The sequence below is a fragment of the Verticillium nonalfalfae genome (assembly GCF_003724135.2).
Source record: "Verticillium nonalfalfae strain VnAa140/NRRL 66861 chromosome Unknown scaffold_6, whole genome shotgun sequence".
Classification (NCBI taxonomy): Eukaryota; Fungi; Ascomycota; class Sordariomycetes; order Glomerellales; family Plectosphaerellaceae; genus Verticillium; species Verticillium nonalfalfae.
Window position 1 is genome coordinate 71909 of NW_021167231.1, and position 23140 is coordinate 95048.

A 23140-nucleotide genomic window follows, 5' to 3' on the forward strand; every position below is an offset into this window, starting at 1 on the left:
AATGAGGCATCATCAGACGAGATGGCTTTTAAGGTTCTACAGTCAGCGCTGCAACAGGGCTCAGCGGCGAGGCTGGGTAGCCTTGCGTTGCCTAACTGCAAAGTCATCGACACACCCAATTTCATCGCCATCTCATCAAGAGGAACCGTGCCTCATGTCACGCCAGATATTCTCTCAAAACACGCAACTTTTGGAGGTGCCTACATGGCCCTCGAGGATTGTAAGCGCCCAAGACACTTTCGCACAGGACATTGAGACTCATACCAACCCTCTAGTCATCGAGAAGAAGAGCCCGCCTATTCTGAGCGCTCCGCCCACGCTGGCCAGGCCGCTGCACGCCTTCACAGGCTTCCCTCGCGATATGGCGACCATCATGGGCCCGCGCAGATGCACACCGGTGAAGACGCCAGTTGGCAATGGCAGCCAGTCGCTCTCAATCTGGACGTCAACTGGAGCGTCGACGCTGCCTATCGATACGTATGCCGCGCACATCGAAGCACTCAGCCCCGACATTGCCATCGCGCCCGCCGATCTCTTTCACACAAGTGTCCGCCCGCCCGCCAAGAAACTCGTGCGCATGGCGGATCGGACCGAGGAGTGGGTGGCCCGGTTCCTGAAGCCTAGCCGCAGGGAAAAGCTGCGCGAATCCGGAACTGCAGTGTTTGCCCCCATTCTAGGAGTGCCGCACCATGTTCAGTGGCAGTACCTAAAGCAATTGTCCGAGGATGACATTGACGCACTGGTAGGCCTGGCGATCTACGATGTTGACCTGCTACCAGAGGTTCTCGAGCACTACAAGCCGTTGGTGCCCCTGGCGCGACTCTCGCTCCATACTGTTACATCGCCCCAGCAGATCCTCGAGCAGATCGCTGCCGGCGTCGACATTTGCGCTGTGCCGTTCCTCAACACCACCTCTGACGCGGGCATCGCGCTTGACTTTACGTTCCCGCCCCCGCGGGGTCCCCACGAACACCCACTTGCCCTGGGCACCAGCATGTGGTCGCCCGAACACGTCACATCGGTGACACCGCTTGCCCCGGGCTGTCAGTGCTACGCATGCACGAAGCACCACCGGGCCTACATCCACCATCTCCTCAACGCAAACGAGATGCTCGCATGGACGCTGCTGCAGATGCACAACCACCACGTGGTTGGTGAGTTCTTTGCTGGTATTCGTGCCGCCTTTGCAGCAAGTCCCACGCGGTTCGAAGAGCTCTCAGAACAGTTCGTGGCAACGTATGAGGCGGAAATACCACTCGGGACTGGTTCGCGTCCCAGAGCTCGAGGGTATCATTTCAAGGGCATCGCGAATCAACCAAAGATCAACGAGAGCAAGTGGGCCAACTTCAACGACGGCAACGCAGACGCAGAGGGCGCTGTGCGTCCCAGTGACGCGACGGACGAGTCTGCTCAAGCTGCAAGGAGCGCGACAGAGACCCCTGTGGTGCCAGATGAGAGCTCCGTTGAGCTAGACAAGAAGGGCTTCGCAACTAAAGAGGAGGGCGGTGCGCTTGTCAAATAATACATGAAAAAACATTCTGCTACCTTGATGGCCATGATGCGCGCTCCGACGAGGATGCCATGCAGCGGGCTGCGGGCACTATGGATGCTTGATGCACGATCTGTTCGGCAATCTGACGGATGATGTGATCTGCAAATTTGACAGGAATCTAGAGAATGCTACATTCGAAACCTGAGACATTCGATAACTCGAGACGTGGTATCTCGCAGTATTCAAAGTAGACAGACTGCTTTCTGTCCGCCGTCCGCATAGCAGATCGACTTGGTCCCAAAACTCGGCAAACCCATGCTGACTAACGTACAAGCCCACCAACACCCGACCTTAACAGCAGACCACCCTCAGAAGACCGAACAGGAGCCAAAAAACAAATCATTGACCAACACAAGACCTGTACAACGTTCAATAGCCAGACTAATGAAAAGCGGGCAGCTGCATGCAGCTTCGGTCAACTGGTTCCCCCTCACCTCCCCCTGCACCGTCGATGCTGGTCCTACCCGACCAGCCTTCACAGCCAATGAGAAGCTCGGAATCGTCCACGAGGCTTCGAGCCGTCCGGTTTGCCTTTTCCGCCAGATCAACAGCATCATCGATCATCGACAACCCTGCACCTGGGAGCTCGCCATTGACGAATCATCATCTTGCAAGCGTCCGAATGCACCATGCTACCCCTCTCAACTGGACTGACCTCACCCTGTTGTAACCCCCGCCGGCCTTCGACCCTGATCGGACAGACAGGCCGCTACTCTGTTCAGCCCACTTCTTCTTGTTCAACTCCACCTTGACACGGTCCTTGTTGACACTGAAGAAGCTCTCTACGCGAGTGAACATCTTCGAGCATCCTCTTCGGTGATCATCATTTCCACCCTCACGCTGCACTGGCAGCGCGCTAGGCCTCGACCCGCCGAGCTGGCGACACGGAGAGGTACAGCACGTGCCCTCATCGCTCAACATGATCGGCTGAACGTCCCACGTTGCCCATCACCGGTCATCTCTCTTTGCCCCACCCCAGCCCTGTACCGGTCGTTCCACGCTCGCTCCGATGCCTTATCGCCAACGAGTGGAATCATGCATACCTCCCTCCCCTTGCTTGGGGAAACCAACAAGCGGAGCGCCCGCCCCGCACGCGTGCCCCGAGTCGCAGGGTTTAGAACAGCTGCAACGGCTGCTCGTCTGGGTTCGTCAACCCACCACGAGCAAACCAGGTTCACCACAGTCTCTGCAGACCACGTCGTAGCCGCGGTCGCGAAGCCGTCTTGAGCCTGGCGCCATGCAGCAATGACAATGGATCCGGCGCCGGGCGAGAGCTCTGCAACCTCGCAAAAGTCCATGGATCGGCACGTGCGGCTGGCAGGGTTCGATAGCTTGACAGCTTGGAAATCCCCCCCCGAGCCGTATAAGTTCGAGCCCTCGATGCATCTCAGCCGCCCAACGGTCCTTTGTTGCTCTTCCCTTGTCCGGCCACACCTGCGCCAGCGTTGTAAAGCTCCCCTTTCTCAAAGAAACGTTGCCGACCTAGGAGATCGGAAAGCGAGAAGGCATCAAGCTCAGCGTCACAATGGCCAAGCTCAACATTCTCGCCCTCGCGGCCGCCGGCCTTTCTGCCGTCTCAGCCCAGACGTTCCAGCGTCTCGGCTCGTGCCCCGACCTTGGTTGCGTCCTGCCGCCCGACCAGTCCGACTTTCTGCCTGGCCAGTTCTTCGACCTTCGCGTCGAGGTTCACGCTCCCATCAACGGCTCGGAGGCCTTCAACAAGGGCGTTCCTGACGAAGACTTCTCCGTCACCATCACCAAGGAGGGCGGCGAGACCAAGTCTCTTGAGGAGTTCTTCAAGATTGACAAGGAGCCGAAGCTCGAGTCCTGGACCTTCCACTGGTACGAGGACCTCTACGCCGAGGATGCCAAGGAGAGCTCTGCCGTCAATGTGGCGTCCAAGGTCTGGCGCCGTATCGCCATTTACGAGCCTGGCAACTACGAGGTCAGCCTGAGCTACTATGGCGACAAGAAGACCACCGCCAACTGGGTCGTGCGACCTCTGGCGACGGAGAAGAAGGCCAAGAACATCATCTTCTTCATCGGTATGTTTCAGATGCAGCTCAATTGCTGAAACCAGCTAAATGGTCTTTTCTAGGTGACGGCATGACCACGAACATGGTATGGATGGGAGATTGAAAATTTGCAACGGTGCCAGGACTGACAATGACCCCAACAGATCACTGCCGCTCGTCTCCTCGGACACAAGAGCATCAACGGAAAGTACCAGACGAAGCTGGCTCTCGACAGCTTCCCTGTCCTTGGTCACCAGATGACGCACTCCATCGACACCTACATCACCGACTCCGCCAACTCGGCTTCTGCTCTGTACACCGGCCACAAGAGCACCGTCAACGCCATGGGGTGAGCAACATTGGGAAAATTCATGTACTGCCAGAGCTAATTGGCCCCAGCGTCTACGCCGATTCTTCTCCCGATCCATTTGACGACCCCAAGGTTGAGACCATTGTTGAGCTCAGCACGCGTATTTGGGTGAGTACTCCCAAACAGGCCCTGTCCACTACAAGCAAGACTAACAAGTGTAGGGCACCATCTGGGGCGCTGTGTCGACCGCCTTCATGGCCGATGCCACCCCCATCGCCTTGACTGGCCACACCCGTGCTCGCTCGCAGTACGGACCCCTGATCGAGCAGGCTCTGAACGGTATCAGCAACTACTCCTGGCCCAGCCACAAGGGCCCCGACGTCTACTTCGGTGGCGGCGCTGAGCAGTTCATCCCCGGCAGCGGCTCCTACAAGGGCAAGGACTACTACGCCGAGTTTGCCAACCAAGGCTACACTGTTTCGCAGAACAAGACGGCCCTTGAGGCCGCTGACTCTGGCGAGAAGGCCCTCGGCATCTTCTGCAAGGGCAACCTTCCCACCTGGCTCGACCGCAATGTCTACACCAACAACCTCCAGGGCCTCAAGAACAGCCCTGCCGGTGGTGATGGCGACGCCAAGGACCTGCCCGGTCTCAAGGAAATGACCCTGAAGGCCATTGACGTCCTTCACAACCGTGCCAGCGAGGATGGTTTCTTCCTCATGTCTGAGGCTGCCTCCATCGACAAGCAGATGCACGCTCTTGACTACGACCGCGCTCTTGGTGACCTTCTCGAGCTCGATGATACAGTCCGCGCCACGATTGCCAAGCTGAAGGAGCTCGGCATCCTCGACGAGACCCTGATCGTGGTCTCTGCTGATCACGGCCATGGCTTCGAGTGAGTGCTAAGTCCCCATTTCTGGTGTACGTACCAAAGCTAACCAGCACAGCGTCTTTGGCGGTACCGATACCAAGTACCTCGCCGAGCAGGAGGACTTCCGCTCCAAGCGCCGCGCCGTCGGCACCTACGCTCGCTCGGGCCAGTCGCAGTATACCTCGCCCAACCCCAACGTTAGCTACAACACCGGCCCCAACTTCCCTCTGAACTGGACGCCTCGCTACGCCATTGCCGCCGGTTTTGGCGCCAACCCCGACCGCCGCGAGAACTACCGCCTTCACGAGTCTCCCCGCAAGCCCACTGTGCCTCTGGCGCCCAACGACAACTACGTCAACCCCAAGGACGCCCCCGATGGCTTCGTTGTCAACGGCACCATCCCCGTCGACGAGGCTCAGGGCATCCACTCGCTGACGGACGTCATGGTGTACGCCATGGGTCCCTGCCAGGAGACCTTTGGCGGGTCGTACGACAACACAGATATCTTCTACAAGATGGCCAACTGCTTCGGCCTCGGTCAGCCCAGGGATAGCAACAGCCCTTGCAAGAGGAAGCGCGCTATCGAGTGAACGAAGGGGTCGTGATGTTGATTTAAGGCATGAGTAGCGTGGTGTTTGGCGGGAGCTGAAGGCGGTGGCCTTATTTGATAATGTAGTCTACTTGCTACCAATACAGTGAAATCTTAATCGTGTCCGCCGTTGCATGGCCAGAGCACTTTTGTGGCGCTCAGGAACCTAATTTTTTTTTTTGCTCTGGCTTGGCTTGGCCTCTGATTTCGGTTATGTCTCATCGAGTCTGCTTGAAAAAAAAAAAAAGGTTTTAATATATTTGGAACCATCAATCCCAGAAACCCAGGGAGGAGCTGAGGGACTGATGTGAAGGGATCGAGAGGGAAAGGGGCCGATGACATAATCGCCCAACTAGCACCAGGGGTCCAACGCCCCCACCCCAAAGAAATCTCAGTAGCAGGCACAGCGGGGTCATGCCCCTCGGCAGGAGCACTGAGCCAACGTCATCTCGACCCCACCAAAGCAGTGAATTGATCACTCACCACTCACCCACACAGTCAGCTTGAGCCATCCGAGTGCATTCCCCTCAGCCATCACGACGGCTAGGCAACCAGGCATATCGACAGAACGCATTGGAGGCACCCCTTCATCCTCTTCATCCAAGACACCGGCCCAACACAGCTCGAGGCACCCACACACAGCCAAGATGCCCGCCCGCGTCCCCACCGAGGCCGACTTTGCCCACCTCACCTCCTCCCCCGCCGTCAAGATCGCCCTGACGTGGCCCAAGCCCGCCGAGCTGACGACCTCGTTCCTCATCGTCTTCCACGGGCTCGGCGACCACGAGATCCCCTACGCTGGCTTCGCCGAGGGCATCAACCTCCCCGGCGTCCTGAGCATCGCCGTCCAGGGCACGACGCCCCTGCCGCTCGCGCTCCTCGGCGACCCGGACGCCCAGCCCGGGCGCAACTTCCACTGGGGCGACGACATCAAGATCGATGACGAGACGGGCGAGATTGACCCGGACCCGGGGTACGAAAAGGCCGAGACGATTGTCCGCGAGCGGCTGATCAAGGAGACCCTCATCGACAAGCTCGGCTGGAGCCTCAGCGACATCATGTTCTTCGGCTTTGGCCAGGGCGGGTCCCTGGCGCTGGGCCTGGCGTCGAAGCTGCGGGTCGGGCCGGCGCTGGAGGAGGAGGACGGCAAGGCGCCGGAGGACGCGGCGTTCAAGGGCGTGCTGTCGCTGGGCGGGCCGCTGCCGCGGTCCATGGTGCCGACGGTCAGCGCGCGGGGCAAGGCCAAGACCAAGGTCCTGGCGCTGCAGTTTGAGCTGGACGAGATTGAGGAGCTCAAGGCGGAGTTTGAGAATGTCGAGGTTGCGCACTGGAGGAGAAAGGGCGTGTCGATGCCGAGGGAGAAGGAGGAGATGGTCCCCATCATGAAGTTCTTTGCCGACTGCCTCAACGATGGCGTGACTGGCGTTGGGGGGCCGAGCGTGTAAGCACGATTGGGGTCATGGCGGCGGGGGGGGGGGGGGGGGATGGCAAGATCAAGAAGCCGATGAAAGGAGTTGTGGCAATACCGAGGAACAGGTGATAATGAAGGGCGACGGCATGCAATATCAAAAATCGGTATACGACGCCATGCAATTGCCATGCAATTCAAAGTATGACATCAAAAATTTGAAGCTGCAGAGGGCCCTTGATGTTCACCGGTTGTGCTCAATCGAACACAGAAGCTGCTGGCCTCTCACGCCCGTGTTTGGCTGAACATGAAGTCAGAAGGGGCCGAAATGAAGATTAGATTGCGTTGACGCTAGAGATTACAAAGTTTCTACTTGACCAGGCCATGGTGTCTAATAAAGTGGTCGCTGCTGATATTGTGGTGCCATGAACTGTCCACCCATCATCATCGGATATTGCTGCTGCTGCTGCTGCTGCTGCATCTGGGGTGGAGGAAATTGTCCACCCATCATGACAGGATACTGCGGCTGCGCGACTTGCATTGGGAAAAATTGATTCCCCATCATCATGGGGTACTGCTGCGGCGGCGGAGTCGTCTCCCTGCCATAGAACCGGTGTGGGTTCAGAGGAGCGCTCAGCCAGGGGTCTTGTTCAGTACGGCGCTTGTTCCAGGGACTGGGGCTCTCGAGGGTTTCGATCCGACTGACCAGCCCGCCGGATGTGTGCGGCCTCGGCATGTGAGGCCTTTGCAAGGAGATTTGCGACGAGTTGTTCATGTGCATCGTGTGGCCGTACTGATGGCCTGTCGCGGTGAGCCCTGGGGATGGTGTGACAGACCGCGTGGGAGCTCGCGGTTGCGGCGGCGAGGGAGTGGCGAGTTGTCGGCTCGATGCTCGGGTGTGTGGCCTCGGGGGACGAAGCGTATTCTGCGGGCTCCTTTCCTTCTGGTGTCCTTCGTTTTTCTTTGCGCCTCTTGCTTTGAGGAGCAAGGCGACTGGGACGTCCTCATCATCTTGATCCGCTGGCGCAGCATTGACCTGGTCAGCAAGCGTCTTGTCGCTGCTCGACTGCCGCTTGGAACACGCCGACAGCCACGTCTCGACCGATGCATCTGCGACGGCCGGTGACTCGGGGCGGGCTCCCGTGTCTGGCTGCCCGACACCTCCACCCCCTGATACTTTTCGCCTGTTGTACCGCTGCTCGGCGATGTACGCTTGTTGGCGATCCCTGTGTTGGAACGCCTCTTGTTTCGTTTGCCTTTCATCCACGTCGTCAAGGTCGTTCTCGTCTTGCGAGTAATCGCTTTCGTCGTCCAGTTCGTGCTGGTGCATCATCTTCGCCCGTCGGTACATCTCAAACTCCTGGGCCGTCATAATCTTGCTCTGGCTGCTCGCGGAGGATCGCTGTCGTCGATGGCCTCGATAATCTACGCACACAGAAAAGAATGTCAGATCATTCGGGTCAACCAGTGCGTCTATAGATTCGTCCATACCGTTTGCTGCTCCTCTTTGCTCTGGGCTTGTTTGTTTTCCGTCGTCAGAAACGACATCGTCTACGGCAGGCGTTAGCTTTCGTAACTGCTCATGGATGCAGCGCTGTGAGGTACTCACCGATCACCAATGATTCGATAATGGCAGGCATAGTGTCCTGGGAAAATAATCCAGGGTACGGCTGGCTCTCTTCGGCGGCATCATCACGAAAGTCCCCGTGCTGAGCAGGCTGGGCTTCCTCCTCGATGGCCTGCATCATGGCCGGCTGAGACATTGTGGCGAGAGGCTGGCGGTGATGGTGGACAACAAAGGTGAGGCTTTGCAGTGTCTAAAAGCAAAGCAGGCTCGACGTCGAGATAAGAAATTGGGAGCATTGCAAAACCATGAAGGTTAGGCCGGGGCGACCTTTCCTTAAGGCAGCCTGCCGACGGACCATGCATGAGGTCTTCTCGTATTGTGCCCTGGTCATCGTCCCGTCCAGCACAGACTGTGGGGAACACGAGGTCTGGCCCGGCTCTATGATCCCTGGATTGCTTCTATTCTCGGGTTTTAGGGGTGTTTTTGGTGGAGACTACGGCACGGCAGGCAGGCAATGATCGGATCTCCACCAATTCTGTTATCGATAGTTTTCTTTTGCAGAGCGGGACGTGGCTGATGCTATGAAACCTGGTTTGTTGGGCAAGGAATCTGTTGTTTTACCCCTATTCCGCCGTCATTCTTTTGCTTATTGGGGGGCGGCGAATGATTTGCACCCTCGCAAGCCTCTGGTCTCATCAATTCTTTTGTCCGTACGAGGTACAGCGAAAGCCCCAAACCAAAGGAGTCTCGGTTTACCCGCGGGAGCTATGGCCGCCTAACATGTCCAGATATGGTCTCTAAAAGCGAGTGCCGTGGCATTCAAGCGTCGCCCCTTCAACTCGGTCCCACTGCACGCACAACAAGATATCTGTTTGGTGGACTTTGGTTCGGCTCCGCTTAGAAATTCAAGCACGATTCTGGCCAGCATTGAAATCTGATCTATAGAGCGCGCATCAATGGCATCGTTGGCGTTCCAAACGTTGCAATCGCCCGGCGCTCCACACGCAAATTGATACAAATATGAGTCTTCGAGGGGGTAACATGGCGTCCTGTGCAGCTCTCGTTTTTTCACATTCCCAAAATGACAGCCGCTCCTGAGTCTCCCAGGCCTCAACTGAAGGCTTTGCTGACACCTACTCTCTTTACCAACATCCGCCGAGTCTGGTTCGCCCACATCTCTGATGCCGAACACATCTTTGTCCCATCGCTTGAAGATGCCTTACACTGGTTCACTCGGAATGAAGAGTTCGATGGCGTTTGCAGGTGAGGATTCATCACCGCAACTTCAACGCAGCCTGAACCAGACTAAAGGCGCCATCATGTAGGGCAGAGTTTGGCTCCACATTAGCGGCCCTCGAGGGGTTGACCTTTGACGGGTCAGACATGATCGCGGCGGCTGAACTCACGTCTCCGCTTGACTGGATGAGCTTGATCATCCTTCTCGACCAGATCACGCGAAACTGCTTCCGGGATGACGAGGCCGGCAAGGCGTATGGTTTCTTCGACGAAAGGTGTCTGCAGCTGGCACTCGAAGCGATCGAGAGAAGGATCCCTGAAGACCCGGAGATTCGGTACCGCCAGGCATACAGGTTCTGGTTCTACATGCCTCTTGAACATTCGGAGAGCATGCAGATGCAAGACATGTTGTTTTCAGAGCACAGGCGCATGTTCAGCGACACTCTCTGCGTCCTCTTTGGGCTGAAAACAGAACTCGGAGAAGACATGCAGGTGGTCCTCTCGACCAAAGAAGTGCTCGAACGTCGGCGGCCCGCTCTTGAGCCCTGGATTGGAACGCTTTCCAGGATCGTAACCGAACATAGAAATGTTCTGGAGCGCTTCGGGCGGTACCCGCATCGGAACCAAGCTCTGAAACGAACTTCTACGGCCGCTGAGGTGGCTCATTTGGAGATTCGCGGGTAGTGGCCGTTGGCTAGTATGGCGCGTCTAGATTTGACAAATACGTCGAAGACATGTAAAGCTACCTAGACTCCTCCAGTTTATTTGCGCCCGGCCAAATATAAACAACATCTGTGCTATTCACTAGAAGGCTCCCAAATTCCTTCCCTATTGTAACACGGGCTTTGTGTGACGTCATTCGCGATGACACTGGGAGACGTCATCTTCGAGAGTCAAGTCACCTGCAACTGAGAAAACAACCAGAGGCCAACCGTAGTACGTCAACGGAGACACCTCCGTCTGGTAATAAACAAACTTCAAGCAAGGAAAAAAAGAAATCAGGTCATTCTCACCATCACGCGTGAATTCACCATATCCTCGTTCTTTCTACACTCCCCCCCTAGATTCAACACAGCAATGGCCGAGGCGCTCGCTGGAGCTGTTGCCGTCGAGCAGGTCGTCTCGACTGCTGTGGAGGCGACTGCCGTTGCTGCCCTCACCAAACCAACGCAGCCTTTGAAAGGGTCGTTGTCGCAGATTGCAGCCTTTCCTGCCAACGATGGCCAGTATGTCATCGTCCTCTCTGTCGTCTCTCCGAGCGTCATGCCGAATACCCTTATGTGCTGACTCCCACGTGCAGGCTTTCGCTTTCTCGATACAATCACACCATCACCGTCATCGAAGGCAAAGCCTACATGTTTGGAGGCCAGAAGCAGGACAGCCAGCTCTGCTCCGTCAACATTCATGCTCTTGCGATCCCGACCACAGGCACTGCCGCGACCAGCGAATATGCGTGCTACCCCGCGCTGGCGATGAAGGACGTCGACACGGGCGAGATGCTTGTGCCGGCTCCGCGCACTGAACACGCCGCCTGCGCCCGCGGTCAGTACCTCGTCATCCACGGCGGTCGGGACACAACGGGCGCTGTCATCGATGAGGACTGCATCTGGCTCTGGGACTCGCGCGCCCTGAGCTGGTCTCGCATCCAGGCACCGAGCCAAATCGGCAAGAGGCTGTCCCCTCGATACGGCCACCACATCTTTCTCGCCGAGCAGGAAGATGTCCTCGTCCTGCACGGAGGCCGTACTGGACCAGAGAGTCCGGCTGACAATGAGACGTGGCTCTTCACGTTCGACATGCTGGCGTGGACGAAACTACCATCGGCTCCGGCGGCCCCGATGGCAGCCGCGTTCGTGGACCGCGTCTTGTACACAGTTTCGAAGGGCGTGAATACGCCTGGCGCGATAAACTTCCTCGACATCAGAGGCAGCGCGGCGGATCGGGAGAGGGCCGATGCGCTGGAATGGCAGACAGTGGACTATGCAGTCAGTCCGCTGACCCCTGCCCCCGAACCACGTGAAGGCGGCGCCCTCGTGCCAATCACGACCGGAGTGGGCCGGAATTACCTTATTTACATGTTTGGCTACTCTGACGGCGCATTGGCTGGAGAGGGAGACTTCTATTCAGACATCTGGTCACTACAGGTGCCTAGTCGGGGACTCAGTGCCGCGGCTCTGAAGGACGCCATCCGCGAGAAGCTGCCGCGGGCGGGATCGGGAGAGTTCGGCTGGGCTGAGGTTGAAATCGTGCCAGTGGAGAAGGACAGCGGGGGTGGCAAGGCGCATCCGGGACCACGAGCGTTGTTCGGTGCCGCTGCCGCTGGGGACGCAAGCTTGGTCTTCTGGGGAGGTATCAATGGCGGTGGCGGTGGGAATGAAGAAGACAGCTGGCTCCTTCAGATACATTGAAGACCCAGTGAACAGGACGAAGAACACAACAACATCATCCTTGCAATAGCTACCGCACAATGTTTTCGAGAGCCTCAGCCTTTTGGGGCTTGGGATCAATTGAGAAGTAGGCATTTGAACAGGCACCTCTAAACTCGGGATACAAGAGGTAATACGCTACGATAAATTATCGTATGCGAAGAAAGACTACAAGGTTTCGAGAACGAGGCAACACCTAGGTCCAGTGCGAAGGCTGCTTCATACAACAACCATGAAGCTCAGTGACGTTTCGCGTAAGGAATTCGATGTGTGACGCGGGTCATGCCATCGCAGGATGCAAATACGACGGCCTCATGATCGTATGTCCCGCAAGGCATACAGTTATGAAATAAGTATCGACAAGCACAGAAGCAGTCAAGTAATTTCTTCACCCAAATCCAATTACATTAAAAGAATGACTTAAACCTGGACCTATGGTCCCAAGATTCAGAGCTGGTCATAAGAAATTTCTTTGAACGGCATATCTGCAGCACATACCACCAGATAAAAACAAAACGACCACGATCCTGCCCATGTGCCCACGAACTGCCAACATGAGCATAAACATGCCGCGCATGTCAAATGCTGTCATTGGTGCAGTGGAACAACAGACACAGAGCAGAGCTTTGCGCGCTTAAACCTTGGTGCCAACGACTTGGTGGACCTCCTGTTCGGAAGAGGGAACTCTCTCGGTCTCCTCCTGCTGAAGTTCCTTCTCAACGTGGTCGAGGTTTAAGTGAGCGACGGCGGCACGATCTCCATCGATAACCTGTGCAAGCTCCTCCAGGGTAGGGCCACGAGTCTCTACGTACATGAAGTAGATGAAGATGACCTCGCCAAGAACCCAGACGGTGTAGATAAGGTAAAGTCTCCACGTGTTACCGCCGTATCCAGTGTCTTTATTGGCCTCGTCGGTCTCCCAGGCCTCAAATGCCACGGGGTTGAGATACGCGTTCAGAAGAAGAGCGATTTGGATAGAGATATTGAGGAACATGAGACCCTTAGCACGAAGCGAGTAGGGAAGAATTTCAACTGCATAGCCGATCAAGAGACCAGACCAGCAGGTAGAGTAGAAGACACCATGGAGCCAAACCAGGAATATCATAGCGTTGTTGGCGCCAGCAGCCCTGTGCTGTTCGGAGAGGCCGCAGGTGAGGGTCCAGAAGACGAGTGTGAGGAACATGCCGCTCGTGGAGAAGAGGAAAGAGAAGCGTCGGTTGAGACGTTCGACGAGAAGAGCGCAGCTGATAGAGACGAACATGTCGAGAACAGTCTTGCCAGCAGTAATAGCCAGGCGCTCAGTTTCGCTCGAGATACCAGCATTGGTGTAGAGGCGTGCAGAGTAGTTGGAGACAACGCCGTTGCCGGACCATTGGGAGAAGATACCAAGAGAGAACAGTACGGCAAGACGGTAACGGTTTCCCTTCGTCTTGAAGAAGTCGACGTACTTGGTGCTGTTGTCAGCCTCCTGTTCCATCTTGATAGTGTCGCGGATCTCGCGGAACTCGAACTGGACTGTTGGGTGGTCGACGTTGCCATTGGCGTGGTACTTGGCGAGAATGGTTAGGGCCTCATCTTGACGATCCTTGGCGATCAGGAAACGAGGAGACTCAGGGATCCCTAATCCGCTACGTTAGTACAAAGCCAGGCGGACAAAGACGGAACCAAGTGTCTGTTTGTGACTTACACCACAGAACAATCAGTTGCAGGAGACCAGGAGCACCCTGCAGAATGGCAGGGAAACGCCACGACCAGTCATTGCCCCAGAAATGGGTCCCGAAGCAGGTCCAAGAGACGAGAAAAGACCCAAGATTCCAGAGACAGTTGTACACAGTAGTGAAACGAGCGCGGTGCTGAGGGTGGCAGATCTCGGCCAGAAGCATAGGGGAGCAGATCTGAGCGAACGAATTGCCGAACCCAAGGAGGACACGGCCGCCAGAGTAAGTTGCATAGTCGGGGGCGGCAGCCTGAAGAGCGGCGCCAATGGCCATGATGATGAAACCAATGGCAATGGAGGGGCGGCGGCCCCAGCGGTCGGCAATGATAGGAACGATTGGAATGGAGGCAACAGAGCCAATCTGGTAGAGAGCGACGAGAAGTCCAAGCCTGTCGCCGGTAGGCCTGTCGAAGAACTCATTCCAGCTGTCGAAATTTTGGACGGTACCCATGTACATGCTGTGGACTGTGTCAGACTGATAATCAACAAAGATGTGTCGGGAAACCTACCCATCCCAGCCAGTTCCCATGGAAGAGACGCAGAGCACAACTGAGTAGAAGGTCAGGACCCTGAGGCCGGGCTCTCTGTACCAGACTACGTGCTCAAACTTGGGCGCCTCATCACGAATCTTCTGCGTCTTCTCGTCGGTCCCGAGGCCGATGATCTCCTTGATGCCCATGGCGAGCTGGGGCTGATGGGATAAAGGTGGAGAAGGCGAGGCAAGATGATCGTCTTCTGCTGCGCAAAAAAGGATCTGACTTGTCGAGGGCCTGGCGGACTTCCTTCGGTTGAGTTGAAGAACAAAGTGGAAAGGGAGAGGAAGGTGGCGCCAGATATATAGAAGACATGAGTGAAGGGCGTGGTACGCAGCGACCTGGGCCTGGGCAATGGCGGGCAGGCGGACCGCCCTTCAGATCCAGATCACGGAGAGAGAAGGCGGTCCCTCAAAGTGGAAGACGCACCCCATCTATCCATCAGACGAGGGGCCCCGCCACCCCCAAATGTCCCTCGCCCGGTGGACAGATGCTCATGGAGTTGCCGAGGACAAGCAGGGGTCGCGGGGGAGGGCATGCGCCAGCATCTGTCGAAAGCCAGGTCAGGGTTGAGGTAGCTGGGCCGAGAAGTGGAGTGAGGAATGAGCGACAGACCACCCAGATGTCGTCTACGGAGTGAGAGTCGCATTTTGCCGGAATACCAATCGAGACGGTATTTTGCTGCCGGAAAAGGGGGGCTTTGTTCCACCTTGGCCATCTTTTGGGGTCTTGGAAGTCTTGGAAGTCTTGGAAGTCTTGGAAGTCTCGCTGGCCTTGCAAGTCTTGGATGTTGGAGTAGCGTTGGAAGTTGAGGAAGTCGTGAGGCTCTGCCAAGAAGGGGGGCAGCTGCCCGGGGAGGGGCCTGTGAGCCCGGGCCGCGTGGCGCCTGCCAAGCTGTGCCCGAACAAGCGAACAAGCATGTCTTCTAGATACCTTACCTAGGTACCTAAGATCATCAGGTACCTAACTTAGGTGAGGTAGGTAGGTAGGGACCTGAAGCAACTGCGGCGTTTTCAATGCATTTGTGACTACCTCGACAGGGCAGTCAACAGCGGTGTCCGGAAGGCCTGAAAGGCTTGATTGAAACACCGTCTTGACGAGGTAGTTGTGGAGAACATACAGAAGAACATCTATGTTCTAACCGAGCTGACAGACCTGATATCACAGGTACTTCTGGGAAGGGCGTGCAGCGAATTGGTTCGGTTCGTTCGATGGCTGAGGCAAGGACGAATGACTGAGGACCAAACCTGTCCACCGCCATAGTCCTCGGTCGCTTGGGCTCACGACTCTCTTCAAGTGAAGCCACACTTGGATACAAATCTGCCCCAGCCCAGGGTAAGGGGAAGGTGGGGGGGGGGGGATGGGGTAGGCACCTGAGGTGATGAGTTTAGTACGGTAGCTTACCTCAGGTAGGTAGGTGCCTTGGTGCTTGCCTGTATGCCTGATTCCTTGCAATTCGAGTGCTGTGCAATGTGCATGCCCAGCCCTATGGCGGCGCGCCTTGCAGAATTGTAAAGCATTCGCTGGTATCTGAGTCGTCCAGCCCATTTCACTGGAAATCTTGGTCATTCTCGGAACCAATGAATCAGGTCCGCCGACGCCCGACGCTCGAAAGAGCACCAACCCACGAGCGCGGTCCGTCTCTTCCTCTTGGGTTGCCTGGCCGCAACATCGTCCTGCAGCGAAAGCTCACGACTTTGCCGCCATGGCCTTGGGCCACATGACGGCGCCTGGCGCCTGGGCAGACGCTTCACATAACCGCGACAAGGGCTATGAACGGATTATGGACATCTCGACGCGTCGAAAATTCCCCTAGATGGATGCAGGGCTAAGGCCGGTAGTCTACGGCTTTGTGCCAGCCGCCTTTAGCCTGATCTTCCTTCTGATGCCGCGGCACGCCTCTGATCGGGCGGTACTCCTTTGATCTTGGGGAGGAATTCATTTTAGAATGGCCGAAGCAGGAGGCGCGAGCTATGATTTGCTGCTGTGCCCCGAACCAGACGTTTGGATCCGCCACTTCTCAGGTGTACCATGTAGCACGACCTGCACAGCTTCTACTGACTGTCCTGATGGATCTGTGCAAGGGTGTCACATTCGGCTAAATGCGGGTAAATAAAGGTTATATTAACGCCAAGACCATCTCGGCTCCGGTTCACAAGCTGGGTCAATACTCACGCCTTTCCCTCGCCTGCCCTGACTTACGCCGCTCAGCAAGATATTAAGAACAGGTCTGAAACTGCTTCTTTTGGACACGAACATGCCAAACAAAACACCACCGCCGCATTGGCATGGGAGCCAACCATCCATGAGCCGCCTTGTCGCGTGGCAGGCTTGCAGGCAGCGGACCATAACAGATCGAGGACCCGCAGCCAAGATAGCAACTGGAGACCAAGAGGGCGCTGACCAGCTCTCTAGTAGCTCTCATACGGTGCTGACCGCCGCCAAGGTCTTGACCTCCACACCGACTCCATACATCCAGGCATTCTTGTCCACCCAACAAGACTTTGCCCAGCGCTTCGCCGTCCTAGAGCGACGTGGAGTTCAGGGACCGAGGGCCGATGTCCCCTGCTTGCTGGGCGCATTCCGGTCAATTATGAATCTCGCGAGGTGTAGGACCGGAGCACCGTCGTCGATGCAGCATGCTGACGAACGCGTTCATCTGATCTTAGGCACACGTGAGCTCCCACCCTTTTCCCCCGGTGCTATGCGTGGAAGTCAGAACAGTACACACCGTCCTCGCATAGTACCATACGATTACCTTGTTCGGGCACCAGTCCCCGCGCTACCCTGAGGCGCTGCGCATGAGCATGCTGGAATTATAACGATATTTCCACTTGCCACTCTGCTTATATGACGAACCCCGCCATCGACCAAGGTCTTGCCGATCGAGTGAGCAGCCTGGATTTCTTGGAACCAAGTGGTTACGGTGACGCCGGTGAGTCCAGCTCACACCGAGCCAGCATCGATTCGCCCATGTCGAATGCGTAGTGATCTAGACTTACCACAGGGCGTGGCCAACCAAGCCTCAATACCCTCAGTCATCTGACGATCATATCCACTACGCATCAATTCTAATTGGACTGACTCCTGCTTCGTGACTATTCGATGGTGTCGGACCAAGATTGTGGCCCCGTAGGTGGCTGGCGACAACCTGTCACAATCAAGACCAAGAGAGGCGCCCACTCAGTCTTCCTTTAAACATTCTCCTCGTCATGTGATTAGCGCTGCCAGGGTGGCAAATAATTAACATGCCGGAAAGGAGAGAATAGTGCCATTACTTCTCATCATCATGATGCGTGCATCTACTTCTGGGTACAGGTCCGCCCGACCTGCAGTCGACGGGACAACTTTCACGGTGGTACCATTTTGTGCGTTCTACCCATATCAGAAGTCTATCACTTTCGAAGACTGCCAGGAGACGTCTGCGGAGCCACGGAGCAGGGGGCTGGTTCGAGACTGGGGACTAGGAGAGCGCGTATATAACACCGCGGAGGGCTAGAACTCAGATGTAGTCCTATCCCAGACTTACCAATTGGCTGCGGATAACACATGCGGAAAAATTACTTACTCTACTCATCACCGCGCTCTGTAAATTACGGTGGTAGACTCGTGACGCAACTTTGAGGCAAATTGTTGGTCACTTACGAAGAGCGGGCATGTTTCTTCACTAATGGCGACGTCCACCACAGACTCTGACGAGAAATGCATGTGGTCATTCTTTTTTTTCTAAAAGAGATTTATTCTGAAACTCGTGATCCATTGGCAGACAAATAATATTGTGTGATCGAATTTGATACTCTTAGCTTTGCAATGAGGGTGGCGCCCAAATAAAAATGACGAGGGTTTAAAAATGGTCATGGCCGCATCTGCGCCTGTTGCCAGTCTATCTTCGCAAGGCGTACTCGAGAGTATGGCCTTGGGGCTGCAGCTGTGGTCGTCGCAGGCGTATAAATTACCTTGAGAACCTCATTTGGTTCCAAAGTGGTGCCAAAGCGGTTGAAAGGATGTTGACATCACGAGTGTGCAGCTCCGGGGCCTGTCCAGTGAAATTTGTCCACAGGGACATTCTGCTCCGAGTAAGGGGAGGTAAGCTGGTTATCGGCGGGCAATCTTCTAGCTCTCGGGTAGCACTGCAATTCCGCTGGTAGAACATAACGAGCTAGGTTCTGTGCCCGGCACGTCCGATCATGGAGCAGCCCAATCTGAGGTTCAGACAGCGCCTCGCCAGCTTCGTGCTCTCGTCAACGTGACCAGAGCATAGGCTTGTAGAGCTATTCAGATGACAAATCTTGCTGGTGTGGCCCGAGAGAAGCCCTGATGTCTCGGAAGTTTCCATCCTTACCCTGAAGCTTCATCGCTCGCTAAATCGTCTTTGTCCATTACGCTACTGCAAGTCTGCGTTATGTCGCTCTGGATTTGGCAGCTATGGTACCGGAGCGTCTGCCCATCGGCGGTCATTAATCCAAACACCTGAGCGATGTTGCGAGCATCAATCTCGGATCGGTCAGTTTGACCAGTATCCGCGGTCAGTCTAGATGTTTTCCGGACAAAAGCTCAGCCAGGGGACACTAGATGTACTCTGAAAATGCGATGGACTGCGCGCTTCTCTCGGACAAGTGACCGACTGAACGCACCGCAAATAGAATAGCTGACGATCGCCATTCCGGGATTGTTATACCGAATATGGTCAACACAAGTGGATGCGCGAGAAAATACTAGCTCGACAAGTAGTCTTTCACTCCCGGTTCATCGTGGGGACCCAGTTGTACGGTTTCATACAAAGCTATTGCTCTTATTGTTGTGGCCGGATGAGGCCGAAGCAACGGCGGCGGCAAACCACAATGCGTATTGGGCATAGTTTGTTTAGATGTCTTACATAGTCGGGGCTGGCCCCTTCTAAACACCCTTTGCCGTCTAATCGGGTAAAACGGATCCCAGATTAACGGCACATCGCCGATAGCTCTACTAATGTCTCACCTTCATATTGCTGCATTTGGGTTGGTGGCGGCCGACGACGCAGCCGCCAAAGAACTCATGACAAGGTGATGTCACTTGCTATTCAGCTTCATGATATTAGTTACGGTACTGAATCTTCGCCAATTGCACTGCCTAGACTATGCGACAGCATCCTGAACAGGACGAGATCCACTTCCGAGCCTGCCGCCTTGCTAGTGAACACGACTTGTTTATAAGTGAGAGATGCCTGCCCAAAGTGCCGAAGCCGAAAGCGAAGTGATCATACATAATATTGTTTCTTGGGCAGACTTTCGAAAGCCCGAGAATGTACTCCAACCTTGTAGCCGCCGCGACGCTTGCCTCTATCACCCAGGCACATGCGTCAGCGCCAGACCCGATCACGACGATCAAATGCGAGGCGGAACAGCCGACTCCAGCACTTACTACTCTTACTTTTACTGTGGTAGCTGTGGTTGACCGTTCTATCTCCCACTGGGACCAGTTCCTAAGTCAGGCGTGTCCGACTGCCTTCCCTGCCACTGAACTGTGTGCAGGCGCTGGAAATAATCAGAATAATCCCGACGTACCCCCAGGGACAGACAAACCTGGACATGAATCAACTCCTCATGACGAGGTTCATGACATCGGCTGGTACGAGGTCTGGTGGCTCGACTATCATGGCGGCGAGCCGCCAAGCCACTGGTACTTTGACCACCACTCTTCCCACCCCTACAGCACCAACAGCTATGTGCCATGGCCAAAGTCCACCGGCGGTGAACTTCCGCCCGATCCTCTTCCCGTTCCTACCAGGGAGCCTCGACCACGGCCAGATAAATCTACAGTCCCTCAACCACGGCCTGATCCAACGTCAACGGGTCGCCCGGGCCCACCCTCTGGCTCATCAACTGATCAGCCAATTCTCACCTCTGAAACTGCAACTGCGGCACCAAGGCCGTTGAGTTCCACGACAAATCAGCCCAACCCAGGGCAATCCTCTATGACCCAGCCTGAGCCGTCTTCAGACTCTTCAGCTATACTACCTGTGCCTGTTATATCTTCGACCAGTCAGTCGGGACCTGAGCCGTCTTCAGACTCTTCCTCTATACTGCCTGTGCCTGTTATATCTTCGACCAGTCAGTCAGAACCTGAACCGTCTTCAGCTTTCTCCTCTGCGGCGGCTGCATCTTCCGCATCTTCGACTGGTCAATCAGATTCAGGGCCATCCTCAACTGATTCTGGACCAAGCTCATCTGTGCCGCCGGAATCCCAGCCCCCCAGTTCCTTGCCTCCGACTAGCCTCTTGACAAGTGTTGTCAGCTCCACGACCACATCGGCCAGCCCGTCCCAAACATGCGCAGATATCAGTAATGGGTCGTTCCAGAACAACGATATTGGAGCGTGGTTCATCTCCGATCAAGTCACAGCGGATTCGGGTATTGTACAGGAAGGTCCCGACGGTGTGCAGTACTCATTTGCCCTGATTCCGTCGCAGCAGCAGTTTGCTCAGGTTTATATCAACCAGTACATCCGCTGTGGTGACCCACCTCCGATTGTCGAGATCCAAGTGCGCTTCAGCTACCAGTTTACTGGCAATTCTCAAGGGTGCAGTATCGCTGCTAGCGTGAACAGGTCGCCCGACAATATCCTCACCATTCAGGATGACGGACAGTCGCCTGGCGTCTGGCAGCAGTACGAGGGCCCGGTTATCACGGTGCAGTTGACATACGATCCGCTGTTCACGATCAAGATGTTGTGCCAAGAGGACACTGCGAACACTGAGGCTATCCTGATTACTGAGATCTCAGTATACAACTGAGGTGCTTCTTCATGGAATGAGCAGTGAATAAATTCCATCGCATGAGAGGATTCGGCGCATAAATATACCTGGCAACCATGCTCTACATTTCAAACATCGCTGCTCCAGATTGTGAGATTGTTTTAATTTGTGTTTTCCTTTGCCGAACTAGTGCATCGCATAGTTGAGACATTGAACTTATTTGACCGTGCAAAAGAATGACCGTGATATCCTTGGGCTTGCTCTCAATCAAATACAGGTTGCAAAAAGTCCACGCCTTCGTCACGTAACCCATGTGGCCCGACCTGTCTCTCAAGCTCCCTAGATAGCGATATACCCTTAAGGTGAGATGACTTGTATCATCTAGCAGCTGTCGTTGGTGATGAAAACGTTGTACCCGTCAGGGTGGAATAACTGGCCACCGCACTTGTTGCGAATGCCAGCAGACGAGCAGAGGTTGCAGAGCTCAGCCGCACCACGGGCCAAGTCGCCCCATGAGTTGAGAGTGACAGCGTGGTCGTTCTACAAAGCAATGAGTTAGCAAAAGAGCCAGACCAAATATGTTTACTACTGATCTGGAAACATATCACGTACATCGTTACACCAGTAGATGCCCGAGTTGTGAGAACAGCTGACGCGTGCGCAAGCAGCAGGGCCAGGACCGTGCCCGGGCTGACCCTCGAGATCCCAAAGGTAGTTCCACCCTTCCTGGATCCTACCGTAGTCAGCGGGCTCCCATCCGTGAACCGGGTGCTTGGAGTCGATGCATTCATAAGAAGCACCCTCCCACTGGCGTGTGAACAGCTCGTGCTTGTCGCTGTTGGCGTTGCGACGCTTGAGCTTGGTGCTGGGGTAAAGAGACTGGAACTCCTCGGTAACCTCTTCAAGAGTGCCATAAAGTGTAATAGATTCGCCACTGGGAGTCTTGAAAACCCAGTCGAGGTCGGTGACGGTGTATCCGTCGGGAGCAGCAGCAATCTCTATGGCATCAGCATCGCCTATCCACCAAAGTCCCGGAAATAGCGTCGATCAAAACTTACGGCAGAGCCACTCAGTGCAGCAATAAAAGCAACGGCAGAGAATTTCATTGTGGTGATGGTGGGACCGGTTGTTGTAGAGTTTTGAAGATTTGATATATTGATGTAAAGATACAGTGTGAGCTGGATGGATTTGGTCGTTGATGCTGGATTCTTTGGGGTGATGGTTTGATGAGTTTCATGAAGCGATCTGAAGGATATTCTGATGCTTCTTTATACTCGTGAGATGCTGCCATTTATTGATGTCACTCTCATCAAGTGGCCACAGTGCTACCGATGGTCCAACTTACTTTGGTCGTGACTTCAGATCAACAATGAGAATTCCGCAAGAATTGCGCCCCATCGACAGATCGACAAATCTCTCGTGAAAATGGAAGCAAGTAACGTCGTGGAACGAAATTGATGACGTAAATTAAACTGGGCGAAGCCTATTCTGTCTTTCAGGTTGAGGCGATTACCATCCCAACAGATCCTTCGTACTTAGTTTAGAATCTCAAGGGTCACCATGTGAGGAGTTCTGATCATCATAATAGCTATTTCTGTGAATTTTGATCGCCACCGAGGCTCACTGCTCCAAATGGGAGCTCGTGACAATCATGGATCAACGTTGAGGTTGTCCAAGATTCTTCTTCTCTTGGCTCATGTGTGGAATATTCAGAGGGCCTGGTGCTGCGCCGTGAGAAGTACTTGGGCCGTCAAGACAAGTTTAGGGGTCGCGCCTATGCAACCAATGATTCTTAGCTCAGTCAATCTGAAGGAATCAACGTGGGGGTCCCGATGTATGCTGGGCTGACATGGCAAACAAGTAAATTCTGACGAATGAAATGTGTTTGTTTCCCACGTGTTGCATGAGGTTCGTCAGGACACTCCGACCTCAATACCGCAAGAACATGCGAGTTTTCAGCAATGTACCAGTACTTCAATCATCAAAAATAGAGAGGCGCCATGCATGCATGTGATCCTTTGTAAATAGCATCATGGCTCAGGAGGGTTATGACGGCTGAATGTGTTGTGATGCGTGAACAAAGAGAACCTTTCACGTCGCCATTACCAAATTGTGCCTAAAACCCACAGTTACAGTCAAAGGCCATCTATACACGAAAGCATTCGCCCCAATCTATTTGGCCT

The 23140-nt window shown here is 55.0% G+C and overlaps 9 protein-coding genes across 9 annotated transcripts; 6 read left to right on the forward strand and 3 right to left on the reverse strand.

Annotated features, from left to right (window-relative positions):
• Window positions 1–154: 154 nt before the first annotated feature.
• On the forward strand, window positions 155–1522 carry D7B24_007422 (uncharacterized protein; the record flags this gene model as incomplete). The annotated part of the gene is made up of 1 exon (XM_028641532.1): window positions 155–1522. The coding sequence occupies one exon, from the start codon at window positions 155–157 to the stop codon at window positions 1520–1522; it is 1368 nt and encodes a 455-aa protein (XP_028498657.1).
• Window positions 1523–3077: 1555 nt separating this feature from the next.
• Window positions 3078–5338, forward strand: D7B24_007423 (uncharacterized protein; the record flags this gene model as incomplete). Its single annotated transcript, XM_028641533.1, has 6 exons — window positions 3078–3597; window positions 3651–3673; window positions 3732–3916; window positions 3967–4045; window positions 4099–4772; window positions 4825–5338. The coding sequence occupies 6 exons, from the start codon at window positions 3078–3080 to the stop codon at window positions 5336–5338; spliced, it is 1995 nt and encodes a 664-aa protein (XP_028498658.1).
• Window positions 5339–5984: 646 nt separating this feature from the next.
• On the forward strand, window positions 5985–6782 carry D7B24_007424 (uncharacterized protein; the record flags this gene model as incomplete). Its single annotated transcript, XM_028641534.1, has 1 exon — window positions 5985–6782. One exon carries the CDS (start codon window positions 5985–5987, stop codon window positions 6780–6782), a length of 798 nt encoding a protein of 265 aa, XP_028498659.1.
• Window positions 6783–7136: 354 nt separating this feature from the next.
• Window positions 7137–8508, reverse strand: D7B24_007425 (uncharacterized protein; the record flags this gene model as incomplete). The annotated part of the gene is made up of 3 exons (XM_028641535.1): window positions 7137–8170; window positions 8237–8296; window positions 8355–8508. 3 exons carry the CDS (start codon window positions 8506–8508, stop codon window positions 7137–7139), a joined length of 1248 nt encoding a protein of 415 aa, XP_028498660.1.
• An 885-nt stretch (window positions 8509–9393) lies between these two features.
• D7B24_007426 (uncharacterized protein) lies at window positions 9394–10232 on the forward strand (the record flags this gene model as incomplete). Its single annotated transcript, XM_028641536.1, has 2 exons — window positions 9394–9575; window positions 9638–10232. 2 exons carry the CDS (start codon window positions 9394–9396, stop codon window positions 10230–10232), a joined length of 777 nt encoding a protein of 258 aa, XP_028498661.1.
• A 393-nt stretch (window positions 10233–10625) lies between these two features.
• On the forward strand, window positions 10626–11956 carry D7B24_007427 (uncharacterized protein; the record flags this gene model as incomplete). Its single annotated transcript, XM_028641537.1, has 2 exons — window positions 10626–10774; window positions 10849–11956. 2 exons carry the CDS (start codon window positions 10626–10628, stop codon window positions 11954–11956), a joined length of 1257 nt encoding a protein of 418 aa, XP_028498662.1.
• A 652-nt stretch (window positions 11957–12608) lies between these two features.
• D7B24_007428 (uncharacterized protein) lies at window positions 12609–14370 on the reverse strand (the record flags this gene model as incomplete). The annotated part of the gene is made up of 3 exons (XM_028641538.1): window positions 12609–13594; window positions 13662–14149; window positions 14201–14370. 3 exons carry the CDS (start codon window positions 14368–14370, stop codon window positions 12609–12611), a joined length of 1644 nt encoding a protein of 547 aa, XP_028498663.1.
• Window positions 14371–19791: 5421 nt separating this feature from the next.
• On the forward strand, window positions 19792–20996 carry D7B24_007429 (uncharacterized protein; the record flags this gene model as incomplete). Its single annotated transcript, XM_028641539.1, has 2 exons — window positions 19792–19882; window positions 20539–20996. The coding sequence occupies 2 exons, from the start codon at window positions 19792–19794 to the stop codon at window positions 20994–20996; spliced, it is 549 nt and encodes a 182-aa protein (XP_028498664.1).
• A 342-nt stretch (window positions 20997–21338) lies between these two features.
• D7B24_007430 (uncharacterized protein) lies at window positions 21339–22063 on the reverse strand (the record flags this gene model as incomplete). The annotated part of the gene is made up of 3 exons (XM_028641540.1): window positions 21339–21497; window positions 21570–21953; window positions 22016–22063. 3 exons carry the CDS (start codon window positions 22061–22063, stop codon window positions 21339–21341), a joined length of 591 nt encoding a protein of 196 aa, XP_028498665.1.
• Window positions 22064–23140: the final 1077 nt, after the last annotated feature.